This window comes from Mastigoproctus giganteus, chromosome 9 (assembly GCF_048544385.1).
Source record: "Mastigoproctus giganteus isolate SK-2022 chromosome 9, ASM4854438v1, whole genome shotgun sequence".
NCBI classification, from domain to species: Eukaryota; Metazoa; Arthropoda; class Arachnida; order Uropygi; family Thelyphonidae; genus Mastigoproctus; species Mastigoproctus giganteus.
In genome coordinates, this window is record NC_143583.1 from 77609084 (window position 1) to 77628416 (window position 19333).

General features: G+C 37.4%; 1 protein-coding gene across 1 annotated transcript; it reads left to right on the forward strand.

The window, feature by feature from the left end:
* Positions 1–495: 495 nt before the first annotated feature.
* On the forward strand, positions 496–6064 carry Trissin (trissin). Its single transcript, XM_090381604.1, has 2 exons — positions 496–589; positions 5685–6064. Exons 1-2 carry the CDS (start codon positions 562–564, stop codon positions 6038–6040), a joined length of 384 nt encoding a protein of 127 aa, XP_090237730.1. The 5' UTR covers positions 496–561; the 3' UTR covers positions 6041–6064.
* The last annotated feature ends 13269 nt before the right edge of the window (positions 6065–19333 follow it).

The following is a 19333-nucleotide window of genomic DNA, read 5'->3' on the forward strand; positions in this document are numbered from 1 at the left end:
TAATCGCAGAATTATTACACTCGAGCGGTTTCTTGTCCTTACACTCAGATATAAGCAGTAAGATCATTTTAGAAGTGGTGCACTTAGTGTTAATTCTGCTGTCAAAGGCTTAACAACAAACTGGTGATTATCAGAAGCTGTCCTTTTCATCCTCCCCCTTTTTCGCTGTCTCTCTCCCTCTCTCTTATGGGATTAGAATGAATTCGTCGTAACTAGGCATCAATACAACCAAATCAGTACTCATAGCATCGTCCGTCCTTCCATTAAACTCCTTTATCCCTTGGGTTCCTTCTGCCCACCACTCTATCCCAGACATCGAAACCTCCTGAGAAGTTTAATGGAACTTCTTACTTCGGCGTCTTTGAAAGATTAGTTGTAAACACTTTTTTCTTACTTATTTTTTCCATAACCTTTGCACAACACCTGCTGCCATCTTCGGTAGGGAGAAACACCTATATAAACGAAAGCATGCTCTCATTACCAGTAAACTGATCAGCTGTCCGCGGCTTCAGACACTTCGCCCAGTGAACCCCGTCCTCCTAACTGACCATCACTCCAAAGATGTCACTCAGACCACTTGTAACTATAGGTAAGTTAAATTAGAGAAAACTTCATATAATATAAGATCGCTTTCTAGAATGCGTGTACCATTATCTCTTCTTATTGCCATCCAGCAACTCGATCTAAGCCAGCAAATATTCCGTGGTTTTGTAGTTCGTTTCCTCTATATAAATCAATTGTTGAAATTTTGATTTTTAATTGCAAAAATCTTTATTCTGGAAAGTTGCCATAAGTCGTTTTAATTATCAGTTTTCAGACTTATATTTAAAATAACAACCGTAAATTGCGTTATGAACATCCACGAACTTGTTGAACTTAATTCGCAATTCAATTCAATCTACAAAAAAGAACTTAATCGAACATAGTTTTCTAATTTGATTACCTTTAAACCGTTTTCAGTTTCCAAAAAAATCTACCATCTTTTAAAAATGAATGTTAATTTCTGATAGTTCGGATTATTATGACGACGAAAGGACGCTGTTTGTCCAGGAGCATTATACGAATGAAGTTCATGCATGTAGGAAAACAGAAAACCCCATAAGAGCCTTGTAGATACGTGTAGAATGATAAACAGAAAGAGTTTAACATTTAAGAGTTGGCAGTGATCTCCGTTCGTTTATTTTTCGTTATGATTTGACGTTCACGTTGGGCAGTTACACAGATCTTGGATTTTAGAAGTATTTTCTTGGAGTTGCAGTTGAGAATCGTGAGTTAAGTCTGTGTAGAAATGGTAGCGCTTCTTGGTTCCTGTTCTTTGCTGTGTTGGAGTATTACTTTGGTAAATGTCTGTGGAATCTATACAATGAGATAAGCTTTGACAGCAGCGCTAATTTTGATTCTGCTTTGCAAGGATTTGTTCCTCAATTAACAAATATTAACTAATATATTTAAAATATTTAAAATATATATATATATATATTAGTTTATAATTTTTATTTGTTTGCTCGTTTGAGTTGAACAGTAGCCTACAAAACTAAAGACCAACTTACGTGTCGGTCCTACTTTTAAATAAGTTCTGTAGTCCTAACTTAACGCATTCTTCTTGATATTTCATTAATTTTTCGCTTCCGATAGGTGTCATGCCTGATGAAGGGGCCAAATAGCCCACCAATCTTTGACAAAGTAAATCGCTCCATCAAACTAGATTCACAGAAATTCTAAAGCATTAAAAATTCTTCTATATGGGGTCAATTGGATGCATAATTCTACGGTCGGTTGTTTGAATTCAAAAAAGAACACCAAATTATCTTCTGCCCTTCATGGCAGTGTAGTGATTATTCCTCCAGCCTACCATTTGAAAACTGGATTCGATTTCGTTGTCAGACTGGACTGGTTATCATTATTTATGACAAAACGAACTTCGAAAAAGGTTGGCAAAGATATTCGGTTTCTCTGTTGGGTCCCTTCCTTACTATAACTCGGTGTTTTCATCTCGCAGAATGCAAAAACTGACCATAGAATTCACTTTTTAGACGTGATGTACCGATTGCATTGGTGGTTAATTCGGGTGGCCTAATATGACAATTTTTAAACATAGATTGGCAGGGACAGACAATCTCATGATGAGCTTCTTTACAGCTAAATTAATTAAAAACGTATTTGCGCTTTATTAGTTATCGTAACCAATATCAGTAACCAATTTTCGAATAAATGTTAGTGGCAGTCCCATCTCATATTGTAAAATTTTAAGAAACACATTAAGACATTAAGCCATTAAAGCTCCAATACTCTAAGGTCTCTGTCGATTGCATTCGAATTTGGAATCTACATATTTCAAAAATTACAAAAAAAAATTAGAGAAAAAATTATTCCAAAAGTGGTTTCAAATTCGTTACTACAGAAACAAAGAGCTCTTTTACTCAGAGCGAGTGATATCCTTCAACCATAGTAGGAAGAATGTGTTTTTTATCCTCATATGCTCTAACACCAGGAAATTTGACCACAGTCTCACTAATATCCTTTTGCATCGTAGTACGGAGTCTCAATGCTTCCCACGGTTTCTGATGGTCTTTAAAATGTGTTGTTAAATGATTTCTTATCAAACTGATTCACTTCGCATGCTGATATTCTCGCGACTATTACCAATACAAGTTTTGTACATTAATTCAACTATAATTTACATCAAATATTCGATCCACAATATGTGGGGTGTTCTCAATGTGGCGAAAATTTAAAACTGCGAAGGATTTGATTTATGCTCACGGGTTTGTGCATTTGATATTTACAATTGATCACCTCCAGTTCCGTTTCAAGAGGACAAGAGCTATTCGTGTGTACAGTTCAGTTGTGTACAATGGCGTTATTTCGTTCTGGAAAGTAGTTATTTTAAATAAATGTTGAATTGACTTGTGCAGAAGCAGTTTAAACGTAAATTTTATATGGAAAAGCCAATTGGAATTGGATTTGGAATTCGATAAAGACATTTAAGCGAACGGGAAACTTGAATGACCGCTGGTGTAGCAGAAGACCAAACAGTTTAAATGGAAAGTGTTGAAGACATGGAAATCCGTTCTTAAACAAGTTCTCGCAAATCGATTAGAAAGCTTGCAGAGAAAAGTTAAGAAGGTAGTACATGAACTTAAATAAACGCTGGTAGCCTATCTGCAATTGGTTTTTCTAGCATGTCGCTCTTGGGCTGGACGTTTTCGACAAGACAATTTTCACAAATGAAGTTTTTCCTGATCAAACTATATCGGTCGTTAACAGCAAAAGTACACGCATATCGCCAGTTTATTTTACTAAGACAGTAACCTCACTGAGCTATATTTCCATTCTTTGAATCTCTAGATGATGCAGTATGTGGCGAAGGCTACTCCTAACAGGATGGTTTGCCTCGCACACGTCTAGAGTTCAATGGCAGCTGATATACGAATAAATCGTAGAAAGACACAGTTAGGCTTTAGCTGCCCTTGTGTCGTTAATAATAAATTATTATTATTATTCCGGTTTGGTTACATGCCTAAAAATTAAGTTTAAAAGCAGTTTTGGTTCATAATGGCAACGAATTTCCATCAGTTCCTGTGTTTCATTCAGTTGGACTTAAAGAAAGTCATGAAAGCATGTCTAAGGTTCTAAATGCTATAAAATACAGTACTAGGATTATGGTTGGAACATATGCAGTGATCTTAAGATTATTGATTTGCTTGTTAGTTTGCGGGGGTGTCACAAAATATTGTTGTTTTTTTGTGTTTGTTGGACAGCCGTGCGAAAGAAGAACATTATATTGTGCAACATTCGGACGAGTTCCTACCAGGACAATGTGATGTAAAATATATTCCTTTAGTGCAATCAAACAAGTTCTTCTTCCACCCCAACACGTCAAACTTGGATGGATGAAAAATTTCGTGAAGGGACTAGATAAAGAAGGTAACGGATTTTCATACTTGAGAAGTGTGTTTCCTAATTTAACATATGCCAAACTTAAGGAAGGAATTTTCGTAGGACCCCAAATTAAGAAACTCTTGAAAGACGATGTGTTTGAAACCAGGTTAAAGGAAGTTGAATTGGCAGCTTAGTGATCATTTAAGTCGGTAGTACATGGTTTTTTGGGTAATAGGAAAGAAGAAAACTATGAAATGTTGGCGTCTAATTTACTCGATTGCTACAAAAACATGACTGTCGAATTTCGTCGAAAATTCATTTTTTTTATTCCCATCTCGAATTTTCCCCCGAAGATCTGGGAGATGTGAGTGATGAACCCTTGTTCTCTACTCACGCCTGTAAGGGTTCATCACTGAGATCCTGTAATGATGGGCGATTACTGCTGGTTCCTTGTGAAGGAGAGTAAGCAGGAATACAAGAGAAAATTCTTTAGTAGCAAGCATTTTTAATGATAGTTACAGTATGCTGATTATATATTATTGAAAAATAACTATTTCGCTATGATTTATGATATTTTTTCCGAAGTTAAATGAGTTATAGAGAACGTATGCATAATATTTTTTGCACTTGTATTATAGACTTGAATTATACATATATTCTGCCCTACCATTAATATCAGGACATCCCTCCATGGATGAAGAAACAGGTCCTATGCATGCAACACGTCACAGAACCTGCTATAAATATGCACACTGGGCTTCGAACAGACAATGGCAAAAGTGGGCATGCAAGATGACATGTTCAACAGAATTACCTCAACAGTTCAACAGAATTGATCACCTCAACAAATGCTAGACGCTGATTAACATGGTATAAGGAGCGCGAATCCTGGACTGTAGAGTAGTGGAAAACAGTCCTATGGACAGACGAGTCAAATTTCGCACTCTACCAGTCTGATTGCCATTCCTGGGTGTAGCGAATGCCAGGGGAACAGCTCCTTCCTGATTGTATCCTCCTAACAGTGAAGTTTGGTGGAGGCAGTGTCATGGTATGGGCTCCTTTCATGGTTTGGTTTGGGCCCATTAGTCGTTATCGATCAAACCATGAATGCTGTGCAATACCAGGACAGCCTGGACAGTTATGCGCTTCCAACATTATAGTAATACTTCGGGGAAGGCCCATACCTATATCAGCAAGACAACGCGCCATGCCATACTGCTCGTGTCCTAACAGAGTGGGTTGAGGACATGGGCGTGGAAAAGTTGGAGTGGCCAGCTCAGAGTGCTGATCTGAACCCTATCGGGGATGTATTTAATCGTCGAGATTGCCCAAAGAACAAGGCCGAAATGGTGGTTGCGTTAAAGGCAGAGTGGAGGAACATATCACCTGACATTTATAAAAAGCTGGTTGAGAGTATGACGCGAAGATTGAAGGCCTTCATAAAAGTAAAAGCTTTCAACATAAAATATTAAATGGTACAATAAAAGCTCTTTTTTTGTCTAAAGGCAGGTGGCCGGATATTTAATGGTAGGGCAATGTTTTTCAATTTGTAACTGGCGTAGTTTAAAATGTGTACATTTTTACAAGGTTTAATATGTTTTCACAAAAATTTGTGATGTAAAGAAACTCCGCTTGGGGTTTCTTTACACCTTGCCTTGATGCTTATACAATTTTAGAATGCAGTTTTGTTGATGTTTTATTCGATTAAATTATTCTCAGGTGACTACTCTACGACCTCCTACTTTCTTAAAGATAAATTGTAGGTTTATTCAGGCATAATCACACGTCTTTAATGATTTCAGGTTGCTACATCATGGCCATGGCGATACTTCTGACAGTTCTTCCCAATACCAACGTAGCGTCTTTGACCTGTAACGCGTGTGGACCAGAATGCGTAAACGCCTGTGGAACCGCTATGTTTCGAGCCTGCTGCTTCAATTATAATCGCAAACGAAGTGCCCCAGTGGATGTTCTCACTGATCAAGGATTCGGATTTAAGTCAGCGTCTGGAGATAACGGGGATGCGCTCAGTGCACTGCGTATGTCCTCTTCTCCACTGAAACTCCTCTATCACGATATCCTGCGTAGTATTGTCGATAACGATGATGGCAATTACTCAGACAGTAGGAAGAAGATCTATTTTGATAAAGACTATTAAAATATGACTATTGGGAATTTCCTGGGACCTTTTAATATTTGCTACAAGGATACACCGTCAATATGTAAATGCAAAACCTTCAAAAAAGAAAGATTAGTGAGGATTTGTACCTTTGCTTCATTATTTAATAAACAGTTCAAGTAACGTGTGTGTGTCTATTAGATCAAGTATCAGAGCTAATAGAAATAGCTTGTTATGTATTGATATTAATAGGACATATATTCGTGGATTTATAAACTAAATGAACTTATATTGGGTTTAACCCATTTGTCGATAACTTCTCTTAACCGTGTTGCTTTAAGCACCATCTAGTGATCTTAAATTGAATTGAACTTTCGTTATAATTTAATGAGGACACGGTATAGTTTCAGTTATTCGGGACACCCTATAAACTAAGATGAAATCTTTACTTTCTTTTGTAGTTTTACTCTGTCTTTCCTTTTTGTATGAGTGAGGAGCATGGGTGTCCAAAAAGGCTCAGCGAAACTCGAAGGTCTTTGCAATTCCCTGAGTATTATCTCAATTCTTGATGCCTTGTTAGAGTGCTTCCATCTGTTGACGGTACACGAAACTACCTCTATTTGAAATCATTTACTTTACTCAGCCTACTAGGTGCTGCCATCTAGAAATCTAGTAGAAAATTACAGCGTTATATATTTGGGATGATAACTTCTTTGCTATTTGAGTTTTGGCTCTCGACTTATCACGCTCTAAACAGAATAATAAGATAACGTAGAGGATTGGTAATTCTTTTAATTGTTATTATTGGTTCTTCCTGTTTGGTGCAACCCTCACTTAAAGATTCAGCTGGTAAATCAATTTCCCTTTATTTAATAGAATAATTATAAAACAAGCGCCACAATTTATTCAGAGTAATCAATGAAGTTTTATTTATGAAACTACATGTTGGAAGGTAGAACATCAGAGATTTTAATGCACAAAAAAAGGTAAATAACACTTAATTCACGTTAGTGGTACCTCCTTGAGAATTACTCGCTGCCATATTGTTTCAGTAACCTCATAGCTTCGTCTTTATCTCCATCAAGAATGCTATTTCCAGAATCTGAAAGATATACATCTTTGTTAGAAAGATTTATCACTAGCGGAAATTTGCCAATAAATGATTTTATGGTCATTGCGTATCGTAATATATCGTTAATATAAAGTTAAGCCTATTTTCAATGTTTGTTGAATAAATAAACGTGTATTTATCTATTTCATATAAACTGAACCGAACTTTGTTAACTTTGTTAATAGAACAAAAGATGTTGGAAGGGTTTCAAAAATCAGCTTTAACGTTCCTGTGTGTGTGTGTGTGTGTGGCAGAAATGCGTGGGCTCTGGTCACAGATAATTAGAGATAGAGAAACAGAGAGAGAGAGAGAGAGAGAGAGAGAGAGGGGGGGGGATTATTGTACCGCAAATCCGACGTCTTTAAGTAGAACATTTTGATGTAAATCAAAACCTTCTTAATAACCGGATTCTTGAAACCAACAATTTGGAACAACTTTCTCTCGCTACGTATCCCAAAATCCAATAAACCAATGGAAGGCAACAGAGCTATCTCCACATCTTGAGGTTTACTTAAAGATTTTGAAAAGACAATTTATCCATTCTAGTTGATCTGTGTTTCAGCGAAAGACCACGACATTTACATATCGTTATTCCAAGAAAGTTTATCCTTATGGGCTTTCTTGGATTAACGGTATGCAGATGCTGATTGGTCTTTTATTCATTATCTTTTCTTTATATTCTTTTATTTAACTGAGCTTAACTTTCAATGATCTCTAGGCAATCCAAATTGAATTCCAATTGAACAAAAAACAATTAGTCATTTTGCTACTCGATATCCAGACATCTTTCGACCTGTCAAAACCCATAGAGTTGGCCAATATCTTGCAACATTACTTTAGAATCGAAGCAAACCTTCTGGAAATGCTCGGTCAACAGCTTAGCAACAAGCGTGTTTTTATAGCGCGTGACCACCAAATGGAAACGGTAATTAAAAACTTTAGTCGGTGTGCCACAAGGAGGAATAGAATTTTCTCGTAGTTCTTTGCTATAGCCGTGGAGTTCTTCCTTGCAAAACACCCATAACTTCTTTACATATATCGATGATCTAAAGCTGCGCATCACCTCTGATGAGTTGGAAACTATAAGAACTGCGGATTAGCCTAGTTGTCTAAGGCGAGAGAGAGAGAGAGAGAGAGAGAGAGAGAGAGAGAGAGAGAGAGAGAGAGAGAGATGTATATGTGTGTGTAAAGAGCGAAAGTAACTAAGGAAAGTTATGAGACTTCAGTATACCGTGTCTGTGAATTGAGCGCACTCTATGATCGATTTCACTGTATTCTGAACGAAAAACCGAATTTCCGGGAGGAAAAACCATAGCACTCTCGCCAAAGACCGACTAGGCATTTTTTACCCGACGTAGGGAGGATGATTATTATATTCACTCTGCTGCCCACGAAGGTCGATGTCTAAAACTAAAGCTGAACGCACAGAAAGCAACTAGCTTTCTGCGAGTTCAGTTTTAGTCAGATCCGCTCTGTGTATCTGTGCTCTGGTCTGTTCCCCCTTCCCCATTACTCAACTCAATAGGTTTCTTGAGGTGGAATACCAGCTGCTAAGATGGCTAAACAGGGTGATAGGCAACCCCTTTAACATCCCTCGGAATGCGCTCTAGGGCTCTATCCAAATCTTGGAAAGAAACCCCCAGAAACCATCATCAACGAATTGAAACTGTGGATCTTTCCAAAATTCATCAACCAAATGGACATATCTAATATCTGATAAGTTGCCACCGACCCTTGCGCCATTGAACGAGCCCGGAGGTGTTCAATAACTAGTCCAATAACTCAATAACCACACAGTCGGATCCTACAACTCTCTAAAAATTGATGCCATAAATTTCTAAAGCTCTAAGGACTATAGTAGGAAATCCTGAAAGAAGAGTAAAAACATGAGAGTAATCACAAGTTCAGAATCATCGGAAGTTTTCAAAACTGTATTAATTTTCCAAATTAGTGCCATCAGAGATTACCCCATGCTATATTATCGAAATTCGACTCTCTCTGTCTCTCTCTCTGTCTTATATAAAATGAAAATATAAACTCAAAGGAATTTAAAAAAAAAAATAGAAAGCAAAGTTTTATAAATTATGAAAATTAATGGTTTAAATATATTGGTTCATGAAATTTAGCAATAAACTTAGATTTTAAACAAAGAATAACATATTTGTTTTTCAAAATTTCAACGAATTTTTAATTATCACTAAAACAGAACACGATGTTTCTACTCACTAATTATTCTAAAGGAAACGAAAATATTCAACATATATATGATATTTGAGTATATTATCTGCAATCTTCCTAGTATTATGTCCTTAAATTGCGTGTGTCGTTTTTTTTTTTGGTTGTAGCTGGACGAAAAACCGGAGTTTCCGGGAGAAAATAATCCTTACTGTCCTTACTGTCATGCTTGGACAGTAAGGATTATTACTAGAACAGTCTGAATTTTTTGTACTTAATTTCATAAACTTAAACTTCAGAAATTTCATTCGGTACACAGTATGCGACTTTATTACCAAATAAGCATTTTTTCCCCCTTTTTGATACATCAACTTTTCTTTACTTACCTTTTTGGAGTGTGTTGGAGAAGTCGTAAGTTGCCAAAGCCTGCTTCAATGCCATCTGGATAAACGGAATTTCCAGTAGCTCGTCTGGGGATAGACTGCCATTTCCATCACTATCGTATTTTTCGACAAACATTGACAAGAAATGCATAGTACGAGCCATTCTTTTCTGCCAAGAAAAATACAGAATGATAGCAAGTAATTAAAATATCGCCAAAGCAACTCAGGCTATGAAGAACATTATTTCGTTCCTGTAATTTGCGTATAAGTTAATTGTGGCTAATTGCGCCCTATTAATAATTAGTAGACAGATATAGAAAATGAAACTACATAGCCTTCTTGTTAGATATCTTTTTACTTGAGAAACAAACGTTTATATTTATATATTTTGAAGGAGATTGATGTTGAGGGCTAGTAGAAATGTCTTGCTTGAGAAATTGCTGTAGATAACTTCCTTAAATATCACCCCGGTGTGCCTAAATTTTAAGGAGGATATGCACGATCTTCATAAATGAAATTACTTCTGCCTGAAAGATTAATAGAGGAGAAGTTTCGGAGATAAAGCTGACGTTTTCAAATCAGTTTTTTTAATCTTTTGGGAAGTAGATGGATATTCACCATTAATCACTACGTTGCTAGATATCTTATGAATTCTCATGGAAGGGGGTCGTAGTGCATTGGCAAAGTAGCTTCATAAAGAATGAGAAATAACGATTATTTTAACTTATATTGAATGTTTTGTGTATAAGTTAGCATCACTTTAGTTAAGACGACTTTTACGTTAAGAAAGTCTTTATCGAAATATCCATGGAGTCTTAAATTGAATCTCCTGTTAATCTTGGAAATATATATAAAACGCGGTGTAAGTTTAAAGATAACTTTACTCAGTAATAATTTTAAAATATTACCGTGGGTTAGTACACTCCTTAAACGTTGATCTGCTCTTACAGAGTCAAACCATTCTTAAAAGGTAAATCGCGATGCAAGCTGGCAGTGATCACTGAAGAAACTGGTTTTCCAACTGCAAAAGGCAAGGCATAAGAGAGACTATGGGATTAATGATACTTAAACCTCTCATAAATAACTAGACTTTCATACTAAACTGGCTTAATCAAATACCTTTTTAAATATCAGATCAATTGCGTAAGTTTCTCTATCTTTTTCCATTGAATTTCTCCATAGATTAGTAATAAGTTCCTCTATGGATCCTAAAGTGATTGAGTCATATTGACCATTATTCAATTCTCCCGTTGAAAATTTCTAATAGTGTAAAACTGATGGTTTTTAATAGGAGCTTTTTTCTCTTTTTTGGAATAAAAAATGTTGAATATGTTTAACTTTTTATAAAATAGTAAAAATACCATATAAAAAAGTGTTTGAATGTTTTAGAATATTCCCCGAAGCCATTAAGGCGTCAGTATCTTATCGTAAGGTCGTTTTCCAAATTTTGTAAGAAGGCAGACCAACTCGGTCAAGTTGTGAGAAAAGTCCAAAAAGTCGTTTTTGGTCTTTTCTCTTGAGAAATATAGTTTGGCCATCGATAGATTGGAATCCACTCCTTTTCCATTGTATCTGAAAAAAAACTAAGACACTGTTCTACAAGGTTTTAAATAAGTTCTACAAGGTTTTAAATAAGTAAGTGCATAAAGGTAACAGAAACATGAGGCAAAGTTTTAACAAGCAATGAATAGAAAGATATACTCACTACAAAATCGGGGAGCGGACCATCCGCTCTCCTTCCCATTCTTGGGATAGAATTTGAAGTCTTTGTAAAGAATTGAGCCATGCACTGACTATTCAGGATTGTGCAAATAACAATACAGAGAAAGAAAATACGAAGGGGTAATCCTGAAATAATAAATGAATTTATATCGCATGTGACAACAAAATCATTGCAAGAATACTAAATATTTCAGTTGAATAACTGAACACTAGGAATTCAAATAAATCTGCTTTACCACCCTTTATAGCTACGTGCTAGATTTAATTCACTAAGTTGAATCTTATAGAAAAGAAGTATATAAAAAAAAAACATTACTCACCGCATACCATATCTGTTTAATCGTCCGAGACCCAACCGAAGGTTGACCTAAACCGTTCTTGTAATCTGATCTTGTTTTTCAACGCCGGTGTTCATTTACACATCGACTTGTGTCCGTTACTTGTTCTGGGTGTTGCGTTTCGCTCTTCCTAAATCCGAGGGTAAACGGTTGCCGGCAGGAGCCGTTATCCTAGCAGAAACGAAAGTGGGATGGACAGATAGATAACAGAGATATGTTACGAACGTGCCTCGGTGCCAAAATAAGCATCCTTCACTTTGTGAACAGAATATATACTGGTACCCGTGCCTAGGAGACACCACACAGGAAATTTCAATTACCAGAGGCAATATATTTGCCGACAGAAACTATATGGCTGGCAGTGAGAGGATCACGTTCGGAACATACAGCCAATCAGAGGTCATTGCTTTATCCTGGTCAGCTGAAACAACTATGAAGCCGGCCAACGTGCAGTACTTGAAACAACTTGAACAGTATTGATGTGCCTGTTTAAAAAAAAACAAATTAATTCAACAGCAGCACTAATCACACTCACGTTTCATTCTCTTACACTATCTTGGCAAATGCAATGGAACTGAAATTGAAACCTGCAACCTTTTCATGGTGCCAGCGACAAGTTCTTTTTTTTGCTATGTAAGTGACAGACATAACTGCTTATTCTCTTGATTTAACATTTCGTGATCATTCGCTTGACAAAGCTCATTTAGTGCTGTTGACAAGGAAGTTTACCATTGCTGATTGCCAGAAACCGAGGATTTTTTCTAAGAGATGAACGGCTAATGATGCGGGAGTAGTTAATCGCCACCAAAGCAAACAGGAGGACTTTGTTTTCTACAAAACAGTATGTTGGCGTTGTTGTCTACTTCAAGAGTGGGCTTCGCGGTGAGGGTAAAGAGGAGGGCACGTATAAAAACCCACCGCTCAACTATAACTTGAGTAATAGTCTTACAAATCCTTTTTTTCAGTTCGTTGATGATTTAAGGAAAAATATGGAACACTCGATCTTGTAGAAAACCCCACTAAAAGAAATCCAAAGGGGTCAGATCCGAAAAATGAGATGGGAGTGATATTGTGGCATCATTTCCCATCTATTAAATATAAAAATGTCAATTAAGAAAAGCCCCGAGATTGTTGAAGCATGTAAACATTGTGAATGTTATCATCTGCGATTTGGAGTCCATAAAAGATTGGTCATTTTAGGATTGTCACACAGACTCGTTAGGCTTTCCACTTCCTCATATTTGAATGCTGTGCTTCATGCAAAAGTAGAATGTATAACCATCGGTAACAGCCATGTTATCGTACTCCTCCATTCAGGCCAAATTTCCCCACAGAATGTTTTACATTCGACTTTATCTTATGTAGTAATTTAAGATAAAATTGATACATCTCAAAATAATCAGTCATATAATGAAATATGAATAAATGTTATCATTATTATGTGTTTGTTTTAGACTGGATTTATTCATTGCTTGAAGCATTTCTTGCGTGGCATATAGGTCATTTAATAATATTCATCAACATGGAAGCAGTTAATTTATGCTCTCGGGTATTCAGAGACAATCATACATCTGTTATTTGAGATATATTCCATCATTTTGGCTTAAATACACTATGAAAGCGACACTCTGTAGCCTAAACCCAACAGGCCTTTAAGAATTCCTCCGTTCTCTGACGGGATTCGAACCTATACCTCTCCAAGCGAGCGAGAAGTGTCGAAACACTATACTGCCAAAAGGATATCATCACCAACATCACTATAGTGCTATGTATTGTACCTGATTGGTTTAAGGTTTATTATTAGTATTTTTTTACCTGTAAATTTAAATTTAGATATTATTGTCTATTAAAATGACGGGATTCGAACCTATTTACTCCACTGCTTGATCACAATAAGAATATTCTTTGATAGATTGATAACCATTTGTTCACTAGAAAGCACAAATTCCTTATCCATCGCCTTTAATAACCCGAATTATGCAATTTGCAATCTATACTTGCTCTTGTAAATCATAATAAATACAAATAAATACATGAAATTAATTCCACATTATGTACATTATGTAATGTAATATAAACGACTGAATTTTACCTATCAGATTACTAAATGAATTGCATATTTCTAAGTTGCTTCTTTCCATTTTCCGAATAAAGTTTCCATTCTCCGTTAAAAATATTTGTTAAATATATCTGAAGAGATTTATTGGTGATTGTTTCTGCATCGTACTGCTGTTTATAATATTAAACTAAAGTTTTGTGAGTAAATATTACAGTACTACAGAATCAATTTATTATCAATTTACAGAAAATATACACGGAGCAACGTGGCCTTAGTCGCCGATGCTCTAAAACCCAATAAAAACAACAACAACCCGCCTAATTCTCCCTCTCATCCACCGATTGCAACTTATCCCATCACTCCACAACGTTCCTGTCTGAAAGTAAACTCCATCAGATCTAATTTACTGTTTTTCCCTAAAGATTTTATGGTTATGTCCCCTAGTTCTTGTCTTACTTATCTTAACCATCAGTGAGAATATTCGTCCTCCATTCATTTTACTAATCCTCCACCATGGGGGGAATAACTTCAGCTAAATCCCTCCCTAAGGTATATTATTGCTAAGCTCTGGAGACCACATCTTCTAAGCCCATCCGTATATACTTAGCTCTTTTTACCACCGTGGTCATCCTACTTTGCATCTACTCGAAATATGATCGCAGAATCGTCTTATAGAATGGAAAATAGCCTCCCTCTACTTACGAAATTCAGGAAAATCATAGATACAGTGGCATTCATTCATTTTTTTCATTTATTTACACACTCAAATATTATGTACAATTTCAAGAAACATAAACAATAATCTATATACAATTTTATGTACATTTTCATTCTCATATATATAATTACCCTAGCATATATATATTTTGTTCACAATACAGTTGAGGAAACACAGTACAAAACACGTGTGTGTGTGTCCTGGTATCAAGGGTGGCCCCTAGGCATAGCCCATCTCCACCTAGTGGATCTGTATTGAATGTAGGACCTCTGCAAAGGAGCAGCCACCACCTGGGCAGCTGCTGTCTGGTGCCTGTCCCCAGGCGCGAGTAGCCAGGCTTTTTTTTTTTTTTTTTTAAACCTTTTACATGCCAAAGTGCACGAAATCCCGCACCCACTGGAGGTAGTGCAATACCAGTGGGTGCCCGCTATCCCGCTCACAGGCTGCCCAGGCCTAGAGCCCGCAAAAAAAGAAAAAAAAAAAAAAAACAAGGCTGGAGCTCCAAAAACCCATTGAAGTCACACAGCCAAGACAAACATTTTTAAAGAACTGCAATTTTCAATAGCATTATATATCAGTTATCCTATTAAGTTTAGCATTAACAAGGAAATAAACTGTTAACATTGTTCACTATTTACATTACAGTGAGATTTACCACTCTCTCTCTCTGTTTGACAGTTCTAGCAACAGAATTTGAGAATTATTTACAGTCGTTTTTACAGCAACATTAGTTGTTACTTACCAATAGTTACATGTATTTCTGTTTTATACAATTGTAAAGACTGTCCAGTAGTTCAACTGTTCAGGAAATATAGTCTCATTTAATTTCTTCCCCGGTAGAATCTGAGCTTGTAGAGTAGGGCTATAGAAGTTCCTCAAGGCGATTTCCATGTAGATAGTTCACATAGTACTCCTGAGCTTGAGGCAGGAGAGGAAGTTCCCAGCATGCATTAAAGCACTCGGAGTAACACTAGCGTCCTTGCAGAAGGTTTTTCTATACGTGTAGCATTACATCAGTCAGAGAGCAGAAATTGGAGTTTTTTGTGTTCAATTGGCTTGATGGCATTTCAGATTATTGCAGGATTCATCCTATGGGGAGAAGATCTTATTTTATTTATTTTTCCCCCCCTTTTTAAATAAGATTTCATGAGAGAGAAGCGTGTTGGGGTGCGCAGAAGTATGGGTATTCTTAACTGTACGTTAAGCAATTATTTACAATTCTTCGAGGTTAGCTTCCTAATAATTTAGGCCCGTTTATACACAAAGCTTCTTGGAATCCCATCCAGCATCACTTAGAGGAGAAAGGGGTCTACCTGCTATTTCCTGTTGCGTTGATGGCTATCTTCCTATATGTTCTTCCCAAAAGTGAGTTAATCCGGATCATTATGACACCACAGTAGAGTTTCTAGCCGCAATTCTTTTCTTGAAAACTGCCGCAGAGAACTGTTGAAATGTAGTGAAGACATCAGAATTTTCGATGAGCAAATGTACATTATTTTCTGAGAGATTATTTATTTTACTCAGCAGTACCTGTCTTTCATTCGAATAATCATTACATTCAAAGAGAACGTGCTGCCATGTCTCAGATTCTCCGCAGTGACAGAAAGGATCAGGCTCAAGGCTCCTTTCGAAAAGTTTAGCCCTGAGCGATCCGTGGCCAGTCATTAGATATGATGTAGTCATGCTAGGCACAAACCATTTTGAGACTGTGGGTAATGATGCGAATTCAACATTTGAAATGTATCTTCGTGTAACCTCACCGTGTTCACTTTCAGCCCATCTTTGCTGCCAAACAGCGGTGAGTTCCTTCCATAGTCTTCGTTTTTCCTCTTTTATTCTGTTCGTAGGGTCTGTTACAATGTTAAAAATATTTACAGAAATTCCTTTTTTAAGATTGTAGATCATACCCCTGTAGGAGATATAAAGGTCCAGAGGCAGGGTTCCTGCTAGAACTTGTAGAGCATTATTCGACACCGTCCGAGGAGCTTGTAGAAGTGTGAGCAACACCGAACGCTGTAATGAAAGAAGTTTAGTCCTGGTCTTAGTTTTTGAGACCCTCCAGAACCAAACACCTGCTGCGTACGCAGCAATTGGTAGGAAGATAGTCTTATAGTATAAAGACAACGTCTTTTTGCAGAGGCCCCATTCTTTTCTGGAAATCCTTGCAATTCCAGCCGTGAAGTTTTTAATTTTCTCAGAAATTTTGGATACGTGAGTATGAAAGTTTAGTTTGTCATCGATTGTAAGTCCCAAGTACTTGGTGCTGGATACGTAGGGGATTTGTGAGCCATTTAGGATAACTCTGGGAGGTCTGCCATAATTGAATTGCTTTCGGAAAACCATGAAATTAGTTTTTGTAGGGGAAATTTTGAGCTTATTTAGATTGGCCCAGTTGGATAAATCATCCAATATTGTTTGGATCTTTTGTTCTAAGATTGTTCTCGACATTCCAGTAACGCCAACCGCCAAGTCGTCTGCATATGCAATTTTTTTGCAATCTCCATTTTTCTTTGTCAGCCATTGGTCTAAGACTGCATTCCAGAGGAGAGGCCCCAGGACTGAACCCTGCGGACACCCTCTGGAAGCAGTCGTGCTGTAAGTCAGGTGTTTGGCACAAACCTTGATCTGTCTGTCTTGAAAGTATGATCTCATAATTTGGTAGATATGATTATCACACATGGCTGATCGTAGCGACCCGAGGGCGCTCTCCCACCAGAGGGAGTCGAATGCGCCCTCGAAGTCCACGAACACCACCAAGACATACTTGCTGTGAGAATCCTGGATGTATTTCAGAAGAGAAATTATAGCATCTTCGGTCGAGTGACCCTTTTTGAATCCGTGTTGATGATCTGAGCACAATTGCTGGTCCGATAACATGCTTGCAATTCTGGGAGAAATTAATCTCTCAAATAGTTTCCCTAAGTTAGCCAGGAGGGATATTGGTCTGTACGCCCTTGGGTTTGTTTTGACTTTTCCAGGTTTATATAAAATTTTCAGTAGAGCTAGTTTCCAGGGTTTGGGAAAAAGTCCTTCGAGGAAGCATTTATTGTACATATTCAGTAGTATATTGGGAAACAGTTTAAAAAATTTCACAATTACCAAATTCTCTAGCAAGTCAATGCCAGGGCATTTTTTCTTATTGAGTTTAGCAGTAGCAGCTCCTAGTTCCACGAGAGTGAAAAGGCAAACATCGGTAGATCCAACATAATTCTGGTTTTTCCTCCTGATCTCTGCCTGTTCTGGAGTATCACAGTGAGGTAGATCCTTTGGAAACAAATTATCAACGATCGTTCCGACAGTAGAGTGCCAGTCTGTTGTTTCTAGGTTATTACTAATTACAGTCTGATAGATATCTCCACTTATCAGTTTATTCCTCATTATTTTATATATGATCCCCCAGGGGTTGGTATTCCCAACATCTTTGACCAAGTTTTGCCAGCAGGTCCTCTTACTTTCAGATATGGCTCGATGGAATAATTTTCTTTTCTCTCTATAACTGTTTTTCAGCCTTTCAACGTCCTCGTTAGAAAGATGTCTACTACGCTGATATAAGCGTCTGGCTTGTTGAGTTTGAAGCCTCAAATCAGAAAGCTGAGCGTTCCACCATGGCACTGAAGGCTTTCTTATATGTTTCCTTTTACTTGAGTTTGACATAGCTATATATAGATGTTGCTGAACAGTGTCTACATATTCTGAAGCCGATAGTTGGTTTAATGTTTCAGCATCCTCTCCATTAAATACTGTACGCAGATAATCCTCGAATTTTTTCCAGTTGACTTTATCCGTACGGTATCTTCTTAAGTCATGGACAGTCAAGTCATTGTGTTGGGAGTTCTTTGATATGTTGAACGTGATAGCCCTGTGATCGCTGTTCACCAAGGAGGGTTTTACGTCCCAGTTTCCAGTTTTGTCATCCATCCTTATGGAAGTAAGTGTGACGTCAATGTTTGATTCTCCGTTGGTAGTGGAGAAAGTAAATGGTTTATTTTGTACATTTTTAATACAAAGGCTGTGAGCCATAATTAAATTTTCAAATTGGGCTCCCCGAGGATCAGTGAAGCCACTGTTCCAGAACGTCGATTTGGCGTTCAGGTCCGCCGCCACCACCAAGTTATTATTTGCGAATTTATCACAGATCTTGTCCAGTAGGTGCAATGCTATATGCACATCTTCTGAGGGGGGACAGTATAGTGAAGTTAGGTAGAAAGAGATGGAACTAGAAGATACGAGGATACAGGTAGCATTCGCTGAGCATTCTCCTGTAATCGCAGTAATAACTAGTTCGTTATTAAACACAACAATTGCAGTTTTGGGTGGAGGATCACAAGTTGCTATGATTCTAGTGGAATTGGGGTAGCCCATGATTTTATGCGCTGTTCCACCTACTTGGGATGAATAATATGGTTCCTGTAGACAGACAATATCATAATTATGTTCTATGGCTACATTTCTGATCTCATCAGCTGCGGCTCGAGAGCGCTGTGCGTTTATCTGTAAAATTCTAATTGTATCTGTATTTTGAGAGTAGCCAAAGTTATTTCTGCTTGTAGTTGTATTATCCATCAACGATACGCTTATTTGCTAGTTCCATCGCTTTTAAAAACTCGGGGCACTTTCCATCCCTGACTGAGTGATTGGAGTCCTTGTTCTTGCGTTTACAGTTTATGCATTTTGGTGATTCTTCTCTGTTGGGGCACTCTGCGAAGATGTGACCCCCATTGGCACAGTGACTACATGACACGGTTTTATGAGAGCAATTTTGTGCAGAGTGCCCGTAGGCCAGGCACCTGAAACATTTGTTAACTACGGTGAATTTTCTGAACTTA

What these genes read in the sequence shown, in the direction of transcription:
- Trissin (XM_090381604.1), top strand. Translation starts at nt 562, where the DNA reads ATGTCACTCAGACCACTTGTAACTATAG. An exon ending in CAGACCACTTGTAACTATAG is followed by an intron (nt 590 to 5,684) that starts GTAAGTTAAATT and finishes TAATGATTTCAG; the next exon opens with GTTGCTACATCATGGCCATG.